This window comes from Corella eumyota, chromosome 1, assembly GCF_963082875.1.
Source record: "Corella eumyota chromosome 1, kaCorEumy4.1, whole genome shotgun sequence".
In the NCBI taxonomy this organism is placed as follows: domain Eukaryota; kingdom Metazoa; phylum Chordata; class Ascidiacea; order Phlebobranchia; family Corellidae; genus Corella; species Corella eumyota.
The window spans coordinates 17,978,068-18,000,460 of record NC_137490.1 but is presented as its reverse complement, the minus strand read 5'-3'; the positions used below and the strand labels follow the sequence as shown (position 1 = coordinate 18,000,460).

At 28.6% G+C, this 22,393-nt stretch overlaps 5 protein-coding genes across 7 annotated transcripts in view; 4 read left to right on the top strand and 1 right to left on the bottom strand.

The window, feature by feature from the left end:
* Positions 1-85: 85 nt before the first annotated feature.
* LOC145762981 (U8 snoRNA-decapping enzyme-like) lies at positions 86-2,308 on the top strand. Its single transcript, XM_082574724.1, has 5 exons — positions 86-320; positions 468-605; positions 997-1,112; positions 1,514-1,655; positions 1,769-2,308. Exons 1-5 carry the CDS (start codon positions 288-290, stop codon positions 1,952-1,954), a joined length of 615 nt encoding a protein of 204 aa, XP_082430850.1. The 5' UTR covers positions 86-287; the 3' UTR covers positions 1,955-2,308.
* A 249-nt stretch (positions 2,309-2,557) lies between these two features.
* LOC145764134 (palmitoyltransferase ZDHHC3-like) lies at positions 2,558-3,867 on the bottom strand. Its single transcript, XM_082575723.1, has one exon. The coding sequence runs from the start codon at positions 3,812-3,814 to the stop codon at positions 2,969-2,971; it is 846 nt and encodes a 281-aa protein (XP_082431849.1). The 5' UTR covers positions 3,815-3,867; the 3' UTR covers positions 2,558-2,968.
* Positions 3,868-4,625: 758 nt separating this feature from the next.
* On the top strand, positions 4,626-10,838 carry LOC145757020 (allene oxide synthase-lipoxygenase protein-like). The gene is made up of 14 exons (XM_082572411.1): positions 4,626-4,741; positions 4,990-5,188; positions 5,290-5,418; positions 5,604-5,858; positions 6,481-6,565; positions 6,950-7,100; positions 7,508-7,762; positions 8,184-8,376; positions 8,693-8,773; positions 9,038-9,156; positions 9,453-9,572; positions 9,643-9,777; positions 10,159-10,257; positions 10,652-10,838. The coding sequence occupies exons 1-14, from the start codon at positions 4,712-4,714 to the stop codon at positions 10,829-10,831; spliced, it is 2,031 nt and encodes a 676-aa protein (XP_082428537.1). The 5' UTR covers positions 4,626-4,711; the 3' UTR covers positions 10,832-10,838.
* A 226-nt stretch (positions 10,839-11,064) lies between these two features.
* Positions 11,065-18,597, top strand: LOC145757004 (uncharacterized). The gene is made up of 15 exons (XM_082572410.1): positions 11,065-11,088; positions 12,145-12,238; positions 12,399-12,470; positions 13,541-13,633; positions 13,801-13,936; positions 14,085-14,254; positions 14,453-14,552; positions 14,678-14,806; positions 14,959-15,119; positions 15,270-15,476; positions 15,641-16,275; positions 16,352-16,377; positions 16,488-16,660; positions 16,778-16,981; positions 17,216-18,597. The coding sequence occupies exons 3-15, from the start codon at positions 12,417-12,419 to the stop codon at positions 17,507-17,509; spliced, it is 2,382 nt and encodes a 793-aa protein (XP_082428536.1). The 5' UTR covers positions 11,065-11,088; positions 12,145-12,238; positions 12,399-12,416; the 3' UTR covers positions 17,510-18,597.
* Positions 18,598-19,562: 965 nt separating this feature from the next.
* The window catches only part of LOC145757970 (uncharacterized), a 98,246-nt gene continuing 95,415 nt past the window's right edge, over positions 19,563-22,393 (top strand). For 2 of the 3 annotated variants that reach the window (XM_082572481.1, XM_082572480.1), the window contains exons 1-10: positions 19,563-19,697; positions 19,788-19,864; positions 20,093-20,237; positions 20,363-20,506; positions 20,720-20,786; positions 20,873-20,933; positions 21,093-21,273; positions 21,535-21,701; positions 21,893-21,988; positions 22,179-22,278. In XM_082572481.1, the coding sequence (XP_082428607.1) occupies positions 19,640-19,697; positions 19,788-19,864; positions 20,093-20,237; positions 20,363-20,506; positions 20,720-20,786; positions 20,873-20,933; positions 21,093-21,273; positions 21,535-21,701; positions 21,893-21,988; positions 22,179-22,278 (1,096 nt within the window). In that variant the 5' untranslated portion in view covers positions 19,563-19,639. The remainder of the gene's footprint in view (positions 19,698-19,787; positions 19,865-20,092; positions 20,238-20,362; positions 20,507-20,719; positions 20,787-20,872; positions 20,934-21,092; positions 21,274-21,534; positions 21,702-21,892; positions 21,989-22,178; positions 22,279-22,393) is intronic. The other variant, XM_082572482.1, reaches the window with a different exon arrangement.

Genomic DNA, 22,393 nt, shown 5'->3' with positions numbered 1-22,393 from the left:
AAAATTAACCATCTGGAACGTAAGTTGTTAAATTAAATTGAGGATAAATTTGCTTTGTCTAATATTTTAGAATGAAACCAATTACTACTCGTACATTTTGATTGTATGCATTCTAATTTGTTAAACGAAAAAATATTATATGTCAAGTTGTGGTATAGCAAAGTAACTTTAGTGGTTTATTGACATTTTTTGCTGAAACAATAAATTCCACGTGTATCTTGTACGAAAGTTACATATATTTACTTTTTAAATTATTGTTTTTTTTGGCTAAATACACAACCCTGACAATGGAACATAAAGAGACAAGCCCATGGAATGATGTAAGTTATTAGTGTTAATAAAAATGTAAATTAATATAATTAAAACGTTTACTGTTTATGTCAGAACACTTAAACTAATTTAAAAACTAAAATGTAAAGCTTGACCCTCTTTACGTTTTTTTTTGTAACTACAATGACATTTACCAGGATTCCTTCAAAATTTACAACAAAAATGAGGAGAGTGCTCCATATGAAAACATAGATAAACTAGCTGCACATGCATTTCTGTACTGTAAAACTAATGCAATATTGTTTGGTCATATTCCAATGAAACACGCTATCATGGTAAGCTAAATTATGATTTTTTAATAAATTGTCTAGTTTTTTTTTTGTATATATCTTTATCCTCGATGTGGGAAAGTCAAATGCGCGACTTAAACATAGAGTAACATCAGTTACTCCGAACCATCTCGAGTTGCCTGTGGCAGTTTGGGATATTATAGACTATAATTGCCTGGTAATTATGCTGCTGATTAAGTGCTGGCTCAGCAGGAGTTCATACCATTTATAGTGCCTTACTCAATGGCGCTACAGCATGAGATCAGTGGAGATTGAACCCACGACCTCATGTGTGGTGTAGCAAGTGTTCTTACCACTAGACCATGCTGCCGGTTTTCTACACCATGCTGCTAGTTTTGTTATGTTTGAGTAGATAAATAATTTTTGGTATACCCAGATGCAGTTACGATTTGATGGGAAAATGGGATTTCCTGGAGGACTTATTGAGAAGGATGAGGAAGTTGTTCTGGGATTAAACAGAGAGTTACATGAAGAACTTGGGCTAATGGAAGAGTAAGTTATTTGTGTTTTGTACTAGTAACATTTACTATTAAATTTTGAATTTGACCTACTAGCATATGTGTTTTTTTTGTAATATTTTAGGTAACATGTGTTTTATATTGAAATGCCAGTACTTTATATAAATAATTTAAAAAAAAACTATCAACCATAACAGATAGCTGACATTTTCACCATCAGGGTGAATTGTGAAGAGCATTTACTTTAGTTCTTATATTGGTATATAATTTTTTATTGTTAAAAAAGCATTATGATATAAAGATTGGCAAAACAATTTTAACTTTCAATATTGTTGCAATCTGAATTGATGACTACAATTACAAAAATAGGTAAGTTTTTATATAAAAAAATTTTAATTTATGCTTTTGCAAATTTATTATTATTATTTTTCTTAGATTTTTCTTTTCTGAATCTGATTATTTAAACTCTTGGATTACACCAACTTTTATTGACCACTTCTATGTTAAAAAATACTCGGAAAAAGAATTTAAAATGATTGAAAGCGGTTGTCTAAAAGCTAAAGACTGGGGCGGTGAGGTATGTTTATAAATAAATTATTGATTAAACTTGTGTTGTTAGTTTTAATAATTTATCTGTTTTATGCTAATGTAAGTTCTATTTCTTGCTACTAATGTTTTTAATTTTAACAGAGTTTGGGAATTATTAGAGTACCTGTACATTGTGGTAATATAGTCAAAGCTGATCCATTTGGTGAATTTTTGAAGCACCATTTTGTATCAAATTCACAATCGGAATTAATTGAGGGTATACTAAGTCAAGGAATAATTGACAAGCCTGTCATGTCAAGAATATGGAATTTAAATAATGCAAAGTAACACCTTATTGCAAGTTTGTGTTAAATTGGTGCGTACCACCTTTTTATACATGAGTTTAAATTTATTTTTACCTAAACAATAGGGGATTCCCTTTTTTTATTTTTGCACTTTTTGTATTCAGTACTATACTTAAATGCACTTAACAAATATGCATACTTAGTAAAAAATAATGATAAATATATATTTGTTAAAATCTTATTTTAAATTTGTCTGTAATTGTTGTGCCATAAGATTTTAAAATTTATCAACTTAAGTCATACTGATGCTGTCTTTAAGTAACTATCTCAATTTAAAAAAAACCTAAACCACATATTTTTAACAAACATTTATTTTTAAATTTGCATATAACATTTTCTCAGTTAAAGTTGATACACATAAAAAAGTTTTTTCTTTAAAATTGTATCTATTCTAACCAAGGATTTGTAAAACGTCTAATGAATAAATATCTAAATTATTTATGATATATATATAGCCTATTATAAATGGGAATTATAAGATGCTATATGATTTTTTCACTAATATTAATATAATAAGTTGTGAACAAAACAAAAAGAATCATATTATATATATAAATTAAAATCGAAAAAACCCTAAAACTAAAAAAAAATAAAACATTTTTTACAAATTCAAATTTTTATTTGATTGTGCATAAGGTTATAGAATGTGTTTATACTACAATATAATGCAAATTATTTTGTGTTATTTCTGTAACTAATACTACATTATATTTTATTGTTATAAGTGCGTTTAAGAAAAATAACCAATTCAACACAAAGGCCTGATCAAAATTTCAACTTTAGCTCTAGATTTAGAAATTTTAAGGCTACAAAACACTTAAAAAAACTTTAACATGTCTAATAAGACTGCAATTTATTACAATTAAACAGGCTTCAACATACAAAAAAGCGCTAATTACAAACATAACATACAAGATACAAAAATAACACAAACCATTAAATAAAATCTTAGATAGTTTTTTGAGAAACAGTCAGCCGTTCAAAAACTGTAAACATCTTAAACAATGTACTGGTAAACATTTTCTTTTGCTACCATCGGCTCATAGCATGGAAAAAACCACTCCTTTGAAAATTGATCTCCGAAAACCGATTTCACGTTTAACCATTTAGTTCCACGATTCCAATGTTTTTCATTTTTAAGTTGTTCTATTCCAGTTTCGTTATTGCAAATCGAGTGCATTTGTGTTCCAAACATTATCAACGTAAAGAGCATGAATAAAAGTCCCTCAAAAGTTAATGTGATTAAAAATACAACGGTAGTGGGTGGCGAAAAGGCAGCACAATCACCCCACTGTGTTTTAAAACACTTCATGAAATAAAGCACGACCATAATTAAAGCATGTAAAGATATAGACGCAATGTAAAATGTGAAAAGGACAAAGTATTTTTGATTTGCTTCGCCGACACAGTTGTTTATCCATGGGCAGTGATGGTCCATCTTCCGAATACATCGCTTGCAAATGCTACAATGATGTGCTCTTTCGGGTTTTATGCTATAACATTTTGCACATTTGTATACAATTTCACCCGGTTGAAGATTTAGACTTTCGATTTTTTCTTTTGTTGCATTACCCCTTGGAATTGCTCCTGGGTCTGTACTCATTGATTTAAAATGAGAAGTAAGAGCAAGTATAGCCAGAGTATTAAACAAAAAGAAGTTAAATAGTCCGTAAATAGTTTCATTTTCCAAATTAGGAAAAATCATGACAAAATTTACAACAAACTGAGCATACAGTACAAGTCCCCATGTTATAACAACGCAAATAATTCCACAAACATCTTTGACGAACCATAATCTTCTACCCCCGGTAATATAGTGAAGAAATTTCATAAATAAATTCATTTTTTTATTTTGTAAAGTTTTAAAACATCTAAAAAATAAACGTTATATATACTCTTAAATAGTTATTACTAACACTGACACCTTACCTTTTAATTAACATATTGATTTATCTACACGTATATTTTCTTACACTTTACTACAACGATATTGTTATCCTTGGCAAGTTTACGTTGTCTCAACAATAGTTTCGAAGCACAAGTTGTAATTTGTGACTGTTCGCAGCAGAAAAAAAATCTAAGAAATAAAGATGTTGCCAAAATGTTTAAATCGTACATACAACACAATTGCAAGTTGTCGCAACCATTTAATGCAAGTTGTCGCAACCATTTTATCTTTAGAGATATTATTACTGCAGTAAATAGTGCTATAACACATGACAGGTTCATATTAGAAGAATTTTTATTTTTTGTGTTTTTTCAAATAAAAAGGTTATTAAAACTGTTTTATTGGCAAACATTTTTAAGCAACAACACAATGACGGCTAATTTTCCAAAAATATTAACCGAAAAAACTTACGTGTTGTTGCGACGTTTTGATAAAAGTTTTAATTACTTTAATTTTGCAAAATATGCATCATCTGTGATTCAATTAAATGTTTATTCACTTTTACCAGCAGGAAATAAAGTCATTACGAGTATCATAACAATAAACATATACCTAGGTAATGTGAAACTTCAGAACAGGAATTTGCGTCATTCAATAAAGAGTCTATTCCCAGTATCAATATATTTTGAGGCTTATTAAAGTAACCACCCACCCTTTATTGTTATTGCTGTTTTGGTGGAAGCATTTAATTTATTATTGTAAAACAGAATTTTTTTAGGTGTGTTGTCTAGGCTTAGCGTTTTATTTGTTACGGAATGTAATTTTTCGCTAATCATTTTTTGAAAAAAGATTATGGTTGAAGAATATAAGTTATCGATAAAGGTACTTTTACATTAAATTTTTATACTGTTTTAAGGAAGTAACAGCATTAATATAGTATTTTTCTATACTTTATCCTACTAGCACGAATTTTGCAACCAAAAAAATAAATTTAAAAGTAGTAAAAGAAGAAAGAAATTGGATGTTTAGGATTTTCCGAGTAGTCTTCGGGTTAAAATGAATACTAAAAAACAAATTTTTGTTTTTAAATTATTCAATTAAAAAAAACTGCCAAAAATATATCTTTTCAGACGTCTGAGAGGTATGTTACGGCTGGTACACTATCGGGATTTTATGTAAAAATAACTGGATCAAAGGGGTGTGAAACCGAATGGCATAAAATAGGAGGCAGAGTGTTTATTCGAAACAGATTGGGTGGTGCAAATGAAATTGTTCGAAACATTCAGCATTCTGGCGAAGTTATCGGACAACCTGTTATATTGTCATTAAGTAAGTTAAACAAAATAATAATTATAATTTACTGCTAAAACCCTTTTTGCACCCATGGTTTAAAACTTGCATTAATTATTTGGAATTTGATATTTTTACAGAATTGGCTGGTTATGGATTAGATTTATGGTTATGTGACGTCATTGTAGTGACGTATTTGGATAAGGATTATCAATTTTCCGTGTTTGACTGGGTGGAAAGGGAACCGATATCAGTAACAACTGGGGAAGGTATATTTAAAATTCTTTGTTCTTATGTGCAACCGTGGGGTGGTGTCAAAGGGTAGGTAACAACATTACTTTAATATTATACCAAGGGGTTCCGAGTTCAATTACAACTTAATCTTTCCGTATGTTGTTATGCTAAATTTTCTTTGTCCAAATCAATAATATTTGTTTTTATAAATCCTACACAGCCACGTTATCTCACAACGTCACAAATGACGTCATCAGACAAATGCGCGCAAAAGAAATCGAAGTAAACCTGGAAAAGTTTAAATGGCGATCCGATATCGCAGAAGGAGATCTTTTCTGGGGACACCCGCGATTTTTGGAAGCCCGGACTTTTTTTGGTCTTCCCACTGTACTCCGAAGAAATTATGGCCGCATAAAAAGTCTGGGCGCATCCGGGTTAAATGTAATTTACAACAGTGGAATCAACATGTTTAGAAGTAAGTTATTATTTTTTAAAAAAGAAATTTTATGTTTGAATATATTTTATAGTGCTACGAGATTGTAACAACGAGATTGATTATAACGCGGAATTGTGGCTATATTATTGCCATTATAAGGAATTGCACCAATAAACATGATACTTAAACGAAAAATTTACTTTATTGAACATTACGTTAGCGGAAGTTAACAGGCTATTCTGTAGGTGAATTCTCATGGGTGCAATCCCGAAGGGAATATATTTGTATGACTTTTATTAAAAGGTTCCATTTATAATCTCGTTAAAGACCGCTTCTCCTTAAGATAAATTTTCCCCATCTTTTGGTTCCCATTTCTTAATTTTTTACATAATTTATTGGGTAAAATCTTAAACAAGGCAAACAATTCAGTTATACTGGAGACCTAGCAAATATTTGTTTCTTCGTATTTTGATTTATTACTTAAATACTTCTTCAACGATGAAATTTGAAAAAAATATGTTTACTTTCTTATCTTGATGCGAAACTACAAATCTTATCTTATGTCAATTTATACTTTAGTTTTAAGTATTTCTTCCAATATTTTATGTTTTCGTGAATGCTCGTTTAAAAAATATAGATATCATTGTATCAATATTTTCAGAGTTCTTTGTAAAGTTGCGTACTTTGACTGATTACAAAAGATTGTACAAACATTTACATATACCCGATCCACCTTTCTTTGATGAGTAAGTAAATTTTAAATTTGAAAAGTTAAAGTAATATTTTATTTAATTAAACTAATACTATTTACCTTATATTGCACAAAGTCATTTGGGTAAATATCATTGCTTTGTTTAAGTGAAATCTGTTGGAATCAAAATATTATCTGATAGACTTTAAAAACATCTTCATATGTAATCATGTGTTTCTTTACATTCATATTTTGAACTATTTTAAATCAGTAAAAATGTAACACTTCGTTGGGATTTTTTAAAGTAAAAAAGAAAAAAACACTGTCACCTTTTTAAACCCATAACTTTATTAAACAAAACTTTAAACTGCAATACTGTTTAGTACAGTTAAAAATGCAAAGACCACTACATTTTGTTAACATATGTATATTTTTTCAGTTGGGAAAGTGATGAAGAATTGGGACGTCAAGTTTTGAACGGAGTTTCACCTTTAGCATTCGAAAGATGCAGACAACTTCCATCTTATTGCAACATTACTGACAAAGATATTCAAGGTTTATTACAAACTTCTTTGGAACATGCGATTGAGGTAAAATGTTTGATTTTTCTATTTTGATGTTTCTAGTTTTTATTTTAAATATTTCTAATGTTTGTTGATTTTTATGAGCAATTTATATGTTTACTTTTTTGTTATTTACGACTTTTTACATGTTACGATTTACGTTCGGCAAACAAAAAGGTAATAAAAATAAATTTTGGTTTATTGTTGAATTTTTACAACCTAAAATTACAATTTTTTATTATCAATTTTAAAAAACTAGCTATAAAACAACTTGTTAAATTTTAGTTGATGATATTTTACCTAAAGTTAATTTGATAAAAAAACGTTTGATCTTTATAATATCCATAGCGTTTGTTTTGTTCATACCAAGTCATCAATTTATTATGCATAAGCCTTATATAAATAACATAAATAGATAATAATGATATGTTTAGGCCGGACATATTTATATATCTGACTACACATACACACGTGACATCGAGCGTAACATTAACCCTTCCACTGGTCAAAAATTTGTTTGTCCTGATTGCATTGGTTTATTTTACATCGATGAAGAATCAAAATTTCTACCACTTGCAATACAACTTATACCAGACGACCCTGAATCAATATTCACTCCAAACGACCAGGAACATGATTGGTTGCTGGCTAAATTGTATTTTAAATCAGCAATGTTTGGTGCACATGAGGTAGATATATAATGTGTTTTAGTTTTTTTTTATTAAAAAAAAGTTGAAATATTAACTTGGCAATTTATTAAAATAGTTTTTTTTATAAAAACGTTTATGAATTTTTACCGTTACAATTTTTCATATATTTAACTGTTTGGCCTTGTTTATTAATAATTCTAGTACATGGGATATTCACATATGGTATTGTTTGGTTAAATGGTGTTAGTTTCACAACATTAATCGATTTGAAATACGGATGTGCGTATGTTTATGTTGCGTCATAAGTTAACCTGATGGTAGATATTCTAGATATTAAAAATATAATCTTAATTTTGTTTACTAAATGTACATATTACATTTAAAATAAATTTGCATTTACGTAAAATGATATCATCTTGTTTATTGTAAAATGATATCATCTTGTTTATTGTTTTTGCAGTGGATTTATCATTTTCATCGAACTCATGCAATTTCGGAGACTGTTGCAATTGCAATGTTTCGGTGTTTTCCCCGTTGTCACCCAGTGTATAAACTTTTGCGGCCCCACGTTATAAATGCCCCCTCTATTAATACTGACGCGAGGTTTATTATTATTCCACCTAATTCATTAGCTAACAGGGCACAACATTTAAGTAAGTCCAAAACCTTTTTATTGTATTATGTTCTGATTTATTTAACATACATTGTTAACAAAACATATAAATATATATATTTTATTAGTTTCACTTTGCAAGATGTTGTGGGTTTATAATTCTAATTTTAGAGGGTTGTTCAATTTGTCTATAAATAATTAGCTTAAATAAAATTTTAAGAGATTTGTAGACTTACACGAATCCTATATTTAAACCAAACAAGCTTAAAATACATTTACGGAACTTTTTTGATATTAACCATAATAAAACAGTTACCCTTTGATTTATTTTTTAACCCCAAGTTGTAATATCTTAGGTGCCAGCGAAACTTTGCGTCATACAAACGAAACATTTGACCTATCCGAACTAAACATCCCCAAATTACTCAAGAAAAAGGGTAATTTAACATTTTTGGGTTTTAGGTTTGTAATAATTTCGGCTTTGATCCGTATACCGTTTAGTTCCTCTTGGACAATTTTTGTAACCCAAAATTAGATAAGTTGGTCTATATTCATGATATAATCTTGTTAACTTCTTAACGCTCTATCGATTTTCTCCTTTACTATTAGTGCAAACTTATAAAGTTTTTGTATTTTAAAAACAAAATTGTAATATTTTATAAATCATTTCTTTTAAGTAATTTATTTTTATTCGTTTTTAGGTACTGACGATTCGAAGTTACTTCCAAATTATTTCTACAGGGACGATGCAATAGATGTATGGGAAGCTTTGTTGAGTTATGTTACCGATATAATTTGCTTCTACTATAAAAACGACAAGGTACTCCCTTAAGACATAACAACACTACTTTGTTAACGTGTGTTTGTTTAAATAAAACATGTGCATACAATACTTTTAATTCAATAATTAATAAAGTTCTGCGTTGGTCTATAATACAAACAATATTTGTTTAACTACTTTGTTGCTAATTACTAAGCTTATGAATGAAACTAATATAACATCACGTTCATTAAACTTAAAAAAAAATTAAAAAATAAACTACAAATCTTAACAGAAAATAGTTTTATTATACCTCCTTTAATTTATGTAATATTGTTTTAAAATTTATGTTCAAGGATATAAAAGACGACTTTGAGCTTCAGGGTTGGTCACGTGATCTTGCACACGAGGGTTTCGGATGGTTCGATGGAAATACCAGAGGAATGCCGGACCATATTAACACCATCAACCAATTGGTTAATAATACTTTTTTTAATAATCTTTAATAGTAATGTTTTGTGTGTTAACAAATATATTGCTGTTTAGGTCGAACTATGCACCATGTTTATCTTTACAAGTTCCGCTCAGCATGCTGCTGTAAACTTTGGTCAGGTGGAAACTTATAAGTTTGTACCTAATTCACCTTGTAATATGAGGCTGCCAGTCCACAAAAAAGGAGAGGTACAAATCAATTTTAATTTTTTTGTTTTCTTTGGGGAAAACACTTGGTGTAAATTATTTTTAAAATTAAATTCAATGCACATCGAAATTTTCAATAATTTTAACAATGGATTTTCCCTATGTTGGCGTAGCTTATTTTTTGTGTCAATGCGATAACTAGACAATGGGTTGCTAAGGCTATTATTAAAGAATTTAAATTTCGTTTCTATACAATAATGCATAGTCATTCATTGTATGCATTTCGACAATAAATAAACAAAACTTATTACACACGCAACTGCAATAATCAACAAAGTGGTTGCTTTTTATTTCCTCTGTTTGTTTAATTATGTTGTCATTGATGTTATTTCCCTCTAAAATATACAAAGTCAATATTTTTAGGGATCGATGCAGAGGATCATGGACACTCTTCCGGATGTCACCTCAGCAAGTATCATGATTTCATTTTCTTTTTCATTGTCTGAATATGCAGAGGACGAGGTAAACATTTTGTTTGGTTCAAACATTGAATACAATTTAGTTTAAAAACAGTTTAAAATTAAACAATTGAATTAGTTGTGTAACTGATATTACATTACTGATATTACAACTGATATTGGCGAAGTATTTCTTTGTATGAGACTAAACCTCAGACTTTACGTATGTTAAAAAGTTAGATTCGGTCTTTGTTATAAAGACTGTATAATATTGATCGAGGCAATAATGGGCCTTAGTCAGTTGTTTTTACAGTGTATTATGCTGACACAATGAAACGTAGCTTGTAAATACTAGTTTCTTTTAAAAAGGAATTTGGTTACATTGGCGTTATGATCATGCGATGGTGATATTTAAGGTCATAAAATGAATAATTTTAAACATATTTGTTTTATTTCAGGTGTATATAGGCGAGGTTGTTAATAAACTATTTCTTGAACCCGAAGTTCTTGAAATTCAAAATAAATTCCGAGCTGAGTTAAAGTCTTTAAATGAAAAAATGAAGGAAAGGAATGAAGTGTTGAAATATCCGTATACTTATCTTATGCCTGAAAAAATTCCTAACAGCATTGGTATATAAAAACACTGTAAGCTGTACAAATGGGACTTTGATATTGACTTTTTACTCTTTTATTTTTTTTATTTATTCGGGTTATTTTAATTTTTTTTTAGATAATGTTAAAACAATCAAGCCTTTAAATATTATAAACTTTCAACATTTAAAAACTAACTTGGGTATCAGATTCTTTAACTAAGTTTAAATTTTAGTCACTTTTTGCAAATGAGCGCTTCACCCAAGGACTTTAAGGCATTAAGGCAGCTGGGATCGAACGCCAGGTACCTCGCTTTTAAGTTTAATACTAATTGTTTGACTAAACGTCGATTTAAAAAAAATTTGATATTGCCACGATAAGATAAATATTGACTCTCGGTAAACAAGTATTTTACAACCTTGCTATTAAACCAAACAAGGTAGATAGAAATGCGACCAGGGTTTATTGTTAAAGTTGGTAATTCCAAAGCTGCGTTAGACTTTCGACTTATAATACTTTGTCTGCAAAGATGTTGAAGTTGACAAAAGTTATTGGGTTGCACATTTAAGGATTGAGTAAATTAAATGTTAACATAGAATTTACATGTATAATTCCTAATTTTTAAACAAAGCAAAACATGAAAAGTTGTGTTTACAGGTTATAATTTAAGCCGTTATTATTGTAAAAATTAAAAATTACACAATTGATGACTAATAAGTTTGACTCATTGAAAATTTTGTTTTTCGGTTCAAATGTTTAGTGTCAGATTTTTCTTTATTGAGGGGCTATTTAAAGAATCGTTCACATTAAAAAATAACTAATTTAAAAAAAGGATTGGTAAACAATTCAATACGCTACTTTAGTGTTACATTCTAAGTCATTCATGTGTAAAGTGTCAATTTGAAAAAAAACCTATAACGAAGTCAAGGGTGAACTAAAGTAACTATAACGAAGTCAAGGTTGAAATTAAGTAGAAATATTTTAAAATTAAATAAAATTAAATCAAGGAGTTAATTTAAAGAAATAAAGGAGTATATAAATATGGAAAGCGTTTCGTGTTTATTTAAAATAAATAATAATAAGTAGCATTGGGAAAGGGGTATGCTAACGTTAGTTTCTCTTATGAACGGGTAGCTGTAAGAGTTTCTGCTTGAACAGAATTTATTTCATTTGGTAACATTTTACGATACCTTTTTACGAAGTCGCTGACTCGGAACTAGTGTTTTATTTTTTTGTTTCAGTTAACTAAAGAACAGACTTTAAATTTTTTTGTAATCTGAAACAGTTTAACTTACCTTCTGTGTAAATTTTATTTCTATCATTAAATATAAGATTTTCAAGTTAATTTTTGTTTTTACAGGTTAGTTTACTTTTAAACAAGTTTTAAATTATACAAGTTATGTACATTTAAAATTTGTTGTATAGCGTGTTGTACTAAATTGTTGGTTATACTGGTAAGTTTAATATTACTTGTTGGTTATATTAGTAAGTTTACTATTACTAAAATTAAAATTAATTGAAACAAATTGTTAACTTATCAAGTAAAGGTATGCCCTAAATAAAAAACATTACCGCAAAATAGTTTTAAAGAAGTAAAATATTTAATTTGTGCAGTAAAACTTATATTCAAAGATGCTTGAATGCGGCAGTTATCCATCTTATGTTTACAACCAACCGCACAAAAAGGTAGTCCAAATGTTTTTTTTATTTTATTGATTTTTTTTATTTTAAGGGGTAATTTTTTACAAGTTTAAAAATAAAATAGTCCTCTTCGGGTTATTACAATTTTATAACAATATTAATAAACCGGCATCGTGGTGTAGTGGTAAGAACACTTGCTACACCACACATGAGGGTGTGGGTTCAATCCCAACTTCTCTTATGCTATAGCGTCTTTGAGTTAAGGCGCTATAAACGGTATACTCCTGCTGAGCCAGCACTTAATCAGCAGCATATTTATCGGGCAATTATAATCTATAATATCCAAAACTGCCACAGGCAACTGCGCATTCGACTGCCGCGCATTCGACTTTCCGACATCAAGAGTAAAAATCTTTTTTTATTTATACTTACTAATTTGGTTTTTTATTTGGGTATAGGCTATGCAAATGATTACAGTTGGTACTGCAATGATTTGCAATAGATTAAAAAAATTGTATATTGATTTGATGATGTGCAACTCAAAATACTCCCGCTAAGTTGGGATCACGTGCTTTTGTGCAATACTTGAAAATAAATTTCTCATTAATACCAGTGTTTCCAAAAATAAGAACAAAATGCTAAACTTAAATTAAAGTTAATATTTTTTATTCGTTTAAGGCATTTATCAAACAAAAATTGTTTTTTGTTACTCTAGGTTTTTTTCTTGTAATTGCATTATTTTTATTTTGCAATTTTTTTACAAACGTGTTCAATTAAAGTCAAGGGGTTGTTTTTTTATTTATAAAACTAACTTTATTGTGCAATTTAGCAGATTTTTAAACTACTTCTTATATTAATTAAAAACTTTGGGATTGCAAGTGTTGCGTCTATTTTAATTTTATTTCAAATTTGAAATATTTTAAATTGCACAACTTTTTGGCAACCCCCGTTTTGGGTAATACCCCTTTTTTATCCACCTTTAGGAAAAGTTTACAGACGATCTTCGAGATAAAATGATTTTTTCCTTATTTATTTAACGTGCACTAAAAATCTACTAATGACAAGTTTTTAGGCCGACTTCTTGTAACAGGATTCAAATAAATAATTGCTTTTAGACAATACTTGATGGAAATAAATTTAAAATGAACAAAGAAGATAATCAATCCGCTGAAGTTCAAAAATTTATAGAATCGTTAAAAAAAATAATGGTATAGTTAACGCTATTTTTACTAAATATGAATGGTTTTAAATTTACTGGTCAGATAGTTTGATATAAATTTTTAATTTTTTTTTTTATAATTTTTAAATACACTCCATAACATTGTCTCAGTAATAAATTAAAATGTTAAAAAAGTTTAAATGAATTGTTTTTTAGGGTCAATGGGCAAATATGATATTACCACAATGTGAATATCTTCATTGTATTGTTGAGGACAAGCAAATGACAAAAATTTTATCAAATACAACTAATTGGACAACTGTAGTACTTGCTACCATACCAATTTATATTGGTTAGTTTTGTTGTAACTTAATAAAATTCAATTTAACTTAATAAAATTCAGTTTTTTTTCGTAACTTAATAAAATTCAGTTTTGCGTTAAATAGTCTAGTTTATTTATGTTTTTACCTATTAAGTTAAAATTTTTTCAATGTTTGTAGATGTTCTTGAAACGTTTTATCATTCTGTTGATCTTATTGTTGGAAATTTAAAAAACAATTCAAAACAACTACTTTCAGAACTTCTCCAAACTTGTTTAAATTCACAAACCAAAGAATCTCATGACTTTTATAAAATCTTCTCAAACAACTTTTTAGTTTCAAATAACCAAGTAATTCTATTTTTGTAAAGTTAAATTTATATATAAATCTTAATTTTGTTATTCATTCTATTTAAATTCCAAAATGAAAACATTTTTAAAGTAATTTTTGTAGTTTTGGGAATTTTTTTATCTTATTTAAATGATACATTAAAAAGTGTAACCAATTGGTATAAACATTTAAAAAAATTTAAATTTTACTTTATTTAGAATATTCATCAGAAGTGGTCAAATTTAAATGTTAATCAAATAACAGATTTTCATATACTATTAATGGCACATATTCAAAGGAGACCAATAATAGTTGCAGGTAAATTTTAATTTTGAAATTTGTGTGTGTAAAATTTAAAATTCTTTTAAATACTTTTGTTTCTTTATAGGAATTGTTTGTTCTTATCAAAATCTGTTTTTATTTAAATTTAAATTTATGTTTAGAAAAAGATAACTCTGCAATTTATTTACCAATTTTGCGTCAACAACTTCAATTTGTGAATGTTCCAATTTTATTGGCTGTAAATAATGAAAAGTACAGGCCGTTGTTTTTTCTTGATGATGGGTCACAAGGTTTAAATGATTAAATTAAATATTAAATTTCTTAAAATTAACTATTTAGTGATTTTTAAATTAACTTTTTATTTTGGTTAAAAATAATGCTATATACCGCCTTATATTTCTATTTGAAATGGAATTTTTAATTGTTCTAACACATCTTTTAGATCCATACAAAAAAGCAGTTTTTCCGTTAGAGGATGCTAATCATAAAATCTTTAGAACACCATTTATTGGTGAAACAGAAAATGAAAGAAAAGATGCTTTGAAAAAATATTTATTTTTAACCAAAGTAACACTGATAGATCCCAGGGGAACTAAAAAAGAGGTTAAAAATCTAGTTTTTTTTTGTCAAAAATGGTAAATCTAATTAATAAAAATAAGTATTTTTTTGTGTTGATTACAAAGTTAAACTTCACAAATTGTAACATTTTTTATGATAAATTATTACAGATTAAAAAAATAAATTAAATTATAGGTCCCTGCAGCAAGAATAAAAAAACCAAGAATGACCCATGGTGAACAAAATGGAGTTTACAAAATCTTTGAAATTATTAAGCAAAATCTTGAAAAAAGAAATGAAGTGGAAGCCAAAAAGTTGTTTCAGGAAAAAATATTTCAATATCAACAAAAATTTGAAGATCAAGAAAATGTGATTTCTTCTGAATCAATTGAAATGGAGAATGTAAATTAGTTCAAATAATTTTCTTCTGAAAATGCTTCAAGATTTAGATTTGTTAAATGTTGTTTTAAAAAATCGGTTTATTTGTAAAAGATAAAATTTATAATGTTAGTTCAGTATAAAAAAAAAACTAAAAATATATTATTGCATTCTAAATTTTACTTTAGGATCCTGAAGACAGTGAAAACTTGTATGACCAATCTCCAAGTATGCAAACAAATCAAAATTTAAACCCACCCAGAATTACCCCTCATCCACCTGGCCGTAACATGCTTCCAAAGAGCTTCACTGACAACAACAACTACCCATTTTTGGAACCAGATGACATTGTTTCATCTATTACAATCGATGCAAACGATGTTGATTTTGAAGATCTTCAAGTTGAAAATTATGGTGTACCTTCAAATGCATTTGTATCAGATACCCATGATGAGGATTCGACTTCCCCTAAGCTACAAAATCAGGAAGAGCCGGCTTCTGCTGCGCAAAATCAAACAGATCAAGATGAAGAAATGAGCAACTTAGTTGAGGTTCAAGGAAACACATCAGAACCAACATCTCGTGGTTGTTCTGGTGATATAGTCCACGATTCATCTAATAGTCCTGAGCGACCCAACCCTTCTCATCTCAGTGATCGCAGCAATTTAAATCAAACCCCAAATTCTTTGAATGAAAATATGAATGAAGAAAATTCTTTAAATGCAGATCAAGGTAACAGTAATCTTAGTGATTCCCCAATGGAAATTCCAACCAACAGTTCTGACTTGCACAGTTTAGAATTGCAACCGTTAAATGACCACAGGTAACTTTTAACAACAAAGTGCCTATTTGTTTTTATTTTTTAATTTGTTTGTTAACTTTTAATTTTTTTTATTTAGATCTATTCAGCAACAGGATAGCATTGGTACACAAGTTATTGGTTAAAAATCATATTTGTAAACTAAAGTTATTTTAATGTAACCAAATTTCTAAATTTTAGAACAACAATATAAAACTGTTCTTAACTTTTTTCAGATTCTTCCCTGAATTCCCTATCTTCTGGTTTTGCTTTGTCAAGATTGCCAGAAGGCGCAGCAATTGTTGTAAATACCAAAAACCACAAAGTGGTGACAGGTGTTTCAAATGCTACTTTTGAATGTCCAATTGGATTATATTTAAGGGCGACTTACATAGGCAAAACAGTCAAGGTAGATGAATAATATTTCAAGTTTAATTAAAGTTTTTCTTAAAAAATATACCAAACCATTAGAATATTTAATTTATTTTAACTTGTATAACTTAAAAATATTTTAAACAATTTTTAGGTTTTTGTTCGTATTTCGAAAAGAGATATTCCTGAAATATTTGTTAACGTCCATGGCATCGTGCAAACAAATTACAGCCGCACAGCTGAAGACAAAGTGACAATGAAGTTGCAATTTTTAAGTGGCAACACAGCTCTTTTAACTGGTGAAGTGCCCAAGGTTTACCAAATCAAAACAAATCGGAATGACAAAAATGCGGAACCTGTAAGTTTAAAAAAATGTTAATAAAATTTTATAAAAGTTAACATGGAAAAAGGCAGTCATTACATTCAAACTCCTTTTTACTTGACCCCATATATTTTGAACACTATTATTAAAAACTCCTACAACAGAACTTTTTATCTTAATCCCTTAAAATTGAACCATTTTATATGTTGCATAAATAGAAGCTTTTAATTATAATGTTGTCATTTTTTTTGCAACCGTATTATTTTTTAGGCGCCAAGCTTTAGCGCTGTGTTTCGTCATACTGAAGAAAACGAAGAAGATGACACAGCCACTGTACAAAACAACCCACTCAAGTGTAAGATAGATGGATGCAACAGGTTTGGGGTACCTCAGAACAGAGGGCTTTGTGATAGTTGCATGAAGGATTGGCAGGAAACGCAAGCAAGCCGTGGAAATGTTGAAACCCCCTGGAGTGATATGTTGTGTGTTAATCAGAGATGTGGCAACAATGGAAGTAGTGAATATTTGGGGTATTGCGAGTCTTGTTTCAATGAAAGGCCGTAAAAAAATTATATGATGTATATAGATTTTCTTCGGTATATATATTGAATTGTATATCATCAAGAAATCATCTGTAGTATAAGAGTTTCATCCAAATTTTAAGGCTGGTGCTCACATATAGCCTGTTGTTTTATTGAATGAAAAGCACCTGAAAAGAAAGAAAATTTTTATTTTGCAACAAGATTCTGGAAGAAAAAAAGTTTCAAGAAATATCTACTGGAATTAATTGGAGAATAAAATCTTAAAAACAAAATGCTTAAAAAAAGAATAATTTGAAGAAAATGAGTTGTAAACCAATCAGTGGGGGAAAAAAGTGTGAAAAAAAGAAATATACTTAAAATAATAAAATATTCCAATTTGGATTTTTGAATTGTTTAACTGACTGGTCGTTTTGGAAAGCAATTTAAATAAGATATATTAACCAATCCAAAATGTATTATACCAAGGATTTTTGATTTGACAAACATTTGCAAGAGTGTCCAAATGATTTACAATGTTTTTTTAATTTTTTTGGAAAAATTGTACCTTGTTTGAAATTCAATTATTTTTTATATTTTTTTGGAATCTGATTGAAAGAACCCGATTTGTTAACAGATATCAATTTGTAAATAATTTTTTGCATATATCCAATAAAACTGTATACATATTTATATGGGTTTTATTTTTTTTCCACTTTCAGTTTTAATTTTTTTACTTTCAGTTTTAAGTTTGAGTTAAATTTGTTTTGCTGTGTAAAGTTTTGACTAAATTAATTTTGGTGAACATTTCCTTTTTTAAATTCTTATTTGCTTTGTTAAATTGTTTTTGATGTATATATTGTACATGCTTTTTACTTGGTGATTGTTTAATTTTCCAAAACTTTTTCCATACTTAATTTTGATATTAATAATCATTAACTGGGATATCCAAGATTAAAGCTTTATTTAGAGTTTATTAGTAATATTTAATTATTTTTTCCCCAAATACTAGTGTGTATGTCTAGACCTTTTAGTTGCTAAATTATTATATTTTATAGTTTTTTAATTTAAAGTAATGATTTTTTTTCAATTAAGCATCACCATTATTGTAAATAAAATTAATGTACGCTGTCAGTTGTTCTGTATTTTTGAAGGTTAGGCTCAAATAAGAATCTTTCTAATATTTACTTGAGAAGGCCTCATATTTATATTTGACTTTATCGGTTGGTTTTTTTGTTAACCATAGTCAGCACTATCTATAAAATTTTACAGACTTTGGTTTTGGGCACGCCACCTCTTTTCTCAGCACGCCACCTCTTGAAAACCAATAAGGCTTTGTTGAAAAAAGTATTTCTTTAAAAATTGAAACACAATGAAGTAAAAGAAATGATTTGTTGGTTTAAAATACGAATTATGCTGTTGTAGCAAAGGTATTACATTACACGTAATATCTATGTTTAAAGTTAATATTGTATTAATAATTAAAAACAAGTATGTTTTAAGGCTTGTTCACACGACAAGATAACGTAGCGTTGCGCTGCGTTATCTTGCGTTACGTAACTTTACGAGTTCTAGGAATTTATTTTTAAAATTTTAATAAACAATACTTAATAAAAGTATACCGCTTAGGAAATCTTACGAAACTTTCGTACGTGTGAACGTCTCTGTTTATTTTAAATGGTTGCAAAATCTTGCATTACGTTGCGTTGCGTACGCCGTGTGAACGGGCCTTTAGTTGTAAAGGTATGTAAAACAACATATTAAAATCGGACCTGCTTTTAAATCAATTGTGTTTTTATATTAATTTTTTATGTTTAGTTTTATTTTGAAGTAAAATTTATTTATTAGATGTAAAATCTTTGACATTTTATTTAAAAATTAAAAATTTATTTTTTTAATAAAAAAAAATTGACAACTCTTGAACAACAGAATAGCTTGTTCAGTTTATGGACGTTAAGATCGACGTCAAATGCGATTAGACAATTAAGACAATTAAATAAAACAAAAAAATCAAACTATTGTACATGTTGTATTTCGGTTTGTGTTACATTTGCGATAACTTGTTAGCCAGGTGTAACAGATAGACGTTATTTTTTAACAGAATTTCTAAAATTAAGATTAAGAGTAACTGTCAAATTGAGTTGTGTAGGCACAATTTGAACTTACAAACACTTTAATGTGGCAACCAAATGTCGCCCAATGGTCTTTAGTGAACCCCCAGCAACAGAACCCAAGTATGAAAAAAAATACACATTCAGACACTAGAATGGTGTAAATACTGTTTTTTTGTCATTAAAATCTAACATTTTTTAATAATATTTTAGACACGGTGGATTGGGCTGCACTAGCGCAAGCATGGATTACCAACAAAGAGTCTGACGATCAAACCTCGAATATTCCAGTAACTATTAACCTTATAATAAAACTTATAAAATGCACTATGCAGACCTACTGTTTTAAAACAATTTTTTATATATATTATATATTTAATTTTTTTTATTTCAAAATTATATAATCATACTCACTTCATTTTTAAACCTAAATGACTTACAGTCTGAAATATGAGCCAAAAATGTTGTATTTTCTGTTTAAACATTTTTACTGTATCTAATTAATTTAATTATATAAGATCAACCAACCAAACACTTTAAATGGTGGTATAAATGTCGGTCAAGTTCAAGGAGGCAATTGGCCACAACAAAACTGGAATCCGGGTCAATGGAACAACAACACTGCATGGAACATGCAGCAGCAACAACAACAACAACAACAAGGTCACTTGTAGTTTAACTATTTTAGAGTTATTTTTAAGTATTTTATAAATTATAACCTTAATGTCAAAAACTGTAAAGTTTAAATATAGCTTTTTAATTTTTATCTCGTAATTTTGCTATTTTAGGGTTTCCACAACAGAGTGGGGGACCTTGGCCAGCTCAGAATGAGTTTAATCAAGCTCAATCCCAACCCCCAATGGAGGAGAAACCTCCACTTCCACCTGCTCCTCCGGACGATCATGTTGAAGATCAAAAATTTAAAAATGGAGGTAAATAAAAAACTAAATTAAACTAATGTCAAAATTCTGTTTTAACAAAAATATGCATAGTATTTTTTTGTATTTGCAACTTTTTCCAGGGAGCCCCTATGCCAATAGCTAATGTTTTAAACATTTATATTACTAAAAAAAGTATTAAAACTATTTTTTTTGGTAATTACAAGTTGAAAAATCTAACACCTAAATCTGTTATAAATCATTTAGAAAACAATGTGATAAAGTCATCAAATCAATCTAATCAACAGCCACCATTACCTTCATTAACTAAAGGGTAAGCATAGCTCTAACTTGTAAAGGCTATAACAAAAATTTATCAAAAAAACAAAAAAACTAAATTTTCAAAAATTTTCGTTGCAGTCATGATTTTGGGGGACCAGACAACTTTGCAATGCAACAATTTGCCAATCGTCAAAATATGGTTGGCTTTCAATTTCTATGCTCTATATTTTTTAATAACCCAAGTTTTATTAAGCACATTTTGTAAATAATCCTATATTAAAATAAAGTTTTTTTAACTTTTTACTAATTATTGCAACTTAAATTTGTTTAATTAATATTTGTTCACGGTTTTTCCCAGCAACAACAACCAACTCAACAACAACAACCACCACAACAATGGAACAATAACTTTTCCGGACCACCACAATGGCAACCAGCACCAGGGGGTGGTCCACCAGGATGGTTCGGGAACCAGAACAACCAGTTTATGAACAACCAACCCATGGGTATGATGCAATATAATATGGCTCCTCAGTTAGGTATGTTTAATATTGGATCACAACACTTATAGAAATGAAGCAGCTTTCCCTTTCTAGCAAAATTTAATTAGTGTAATTAGTTTACTATTAATTTAATAAATTATAAAAAAAACAGGCCTTTATATAATTAGGTAAAAATAATAAATTGTATATATACACTAAACTTTTTTAAATAAATTTTGAAACTTAATCAACAAAATAAGCTTTTTTTGGTTTTTGGGCTTCTTATAAAAATGGATTTTAACCTACTTTTATTTTCAGAGGCTTCAAAGAGGAAGTTGCTTCCTGCATGGATCCGGGAAGGATTGGAAAAGATGGAGAATGAGAAGAGGAAGAAGGAGGAGGCAGAGATTGCCAAACAAGCTCAAAAGGAAGCTGAAAAGAAGAGACATGTGGAGAGAGAGGATGGAACAATTAAAAGCAAATTTGTAAGTTTTTTTGAAGTTTAAAGTTACTAGTTTTTAATTTTCTATCATTTTTAGACCTTATATAAATTTTAAACTTTAAACATTTTTAAAAGTTAAATTTGTTTAATTTTTATATATGACTTTTTAACTAAGGCATTTAGCAAACAGATTTCTAAAATAAAAAATTTAAAAATAATTTTTTTTGTTTACAGGAATCTGAAAGTGAAGAATCAGATGCAGAACTTCCCCAAGAAGATTCCCAAAACAGGGAACCTGATATGACAGAAGAAGAAAGAAATCATCAGCTTGTAAGTTTGTTTAAAAAAACAAATTTATTGGTTAACTCGGCCCATAAAATTAGTTATTCTTTGTAACTGACAACTGTTTACATTTTTTTAGGTTTCTATTTCAATATAAACAAAACATTTTTGCTCCCCTTTTTGCTAAATTATTTAAATGTAAAGTTATTTATTTTAAAGATAATTTTTTGTTTTAAAGATCATGAGAGTACGAAAAATGATGACTGAGATTTTACTGGAAGTCACCAACACCGAAATAAATGACATCGCTCAGAAAGTTTACAAAAAATTAGTAAAAGGTAAACAACCAGGTATTATGTAGCCTAAAAATGTCTTAAAATAAGATAAAATGCTTGTAATAATTTATTTTAAGCAACAATTTTAAAAATTCTTGTTTGTTGAACAAATAAATCT

Excerpts from the sequence above, each read along its gene's own strand:
- LOC145762981 (XM_082574724.1), top strand. The coding sequence starts at position 288 with ATGGAACATAAAGAGACAAGCCCATGGAATGAT. Across the intron at positions 321-467 it reads AGACAAGCCCATGGAATGAT|GATTCCTTCAAAATTTACAA; the intron begins GTAAGTTATTAG and ends GACATTTACCAG. Across the intron at positions 606-996 it reads CAATGAAACACGCTATCATG|ATGCAGTTACGATTTGATGG; the intron begins GTAAGCTAAATT and ends TGGTATACCCAG.
- LOC145764134 (XM_082575723.1), bottom strand. The coding sequence starts at position 3,814 with ATGAATTTATTTATGAAATTTCTTCACTATATTACCGGGGGTAGAAGA.
- LOC145757020 (XM_082572411.1), top strand. The coding sequence starts at position 4,712 with ATGGTTGAAGAATATAAGTTATCGATAAAG. Across the intron at positions 5,859-6,480 it reads TGGAATCAACATGTTTAGAA|AGTTCTTTGTAAAGTTGCGT; the intron begins GTAAGTTATTAT and ends CAATATTTTCAG. Across the intron at positions 7,763-8,183 it reads CAATGTTTGGTGCACATGAG|TGGATTTATCATTTTCATCG; the intron begins GTAGATATATAA and ends TTGTTTTTGCAG.
- LOC145757004 (XM_082572410.1), top strand. The coding sequence starts at position 12,417 with ATGCTTGAATGCGGCAGTTATCCATCTTATGTTTACAACCAACCGCAC. Across the intron at positions 13,937-14,084 it reads TACCATACCAATTTATATTG|ATGTTCTTGAAACGTTTTAT; the intron begins GTTAGTTTTGTT and ends CAATGTTTGTAG. Across the intron at positions 15,477-15,640 it reads AATCAATTGAAATGGAGAAT|GATCCTGAAGACAGTGAAAA; the intron begins GTAAATTAGTTC and ends ATTTTACTTTAG.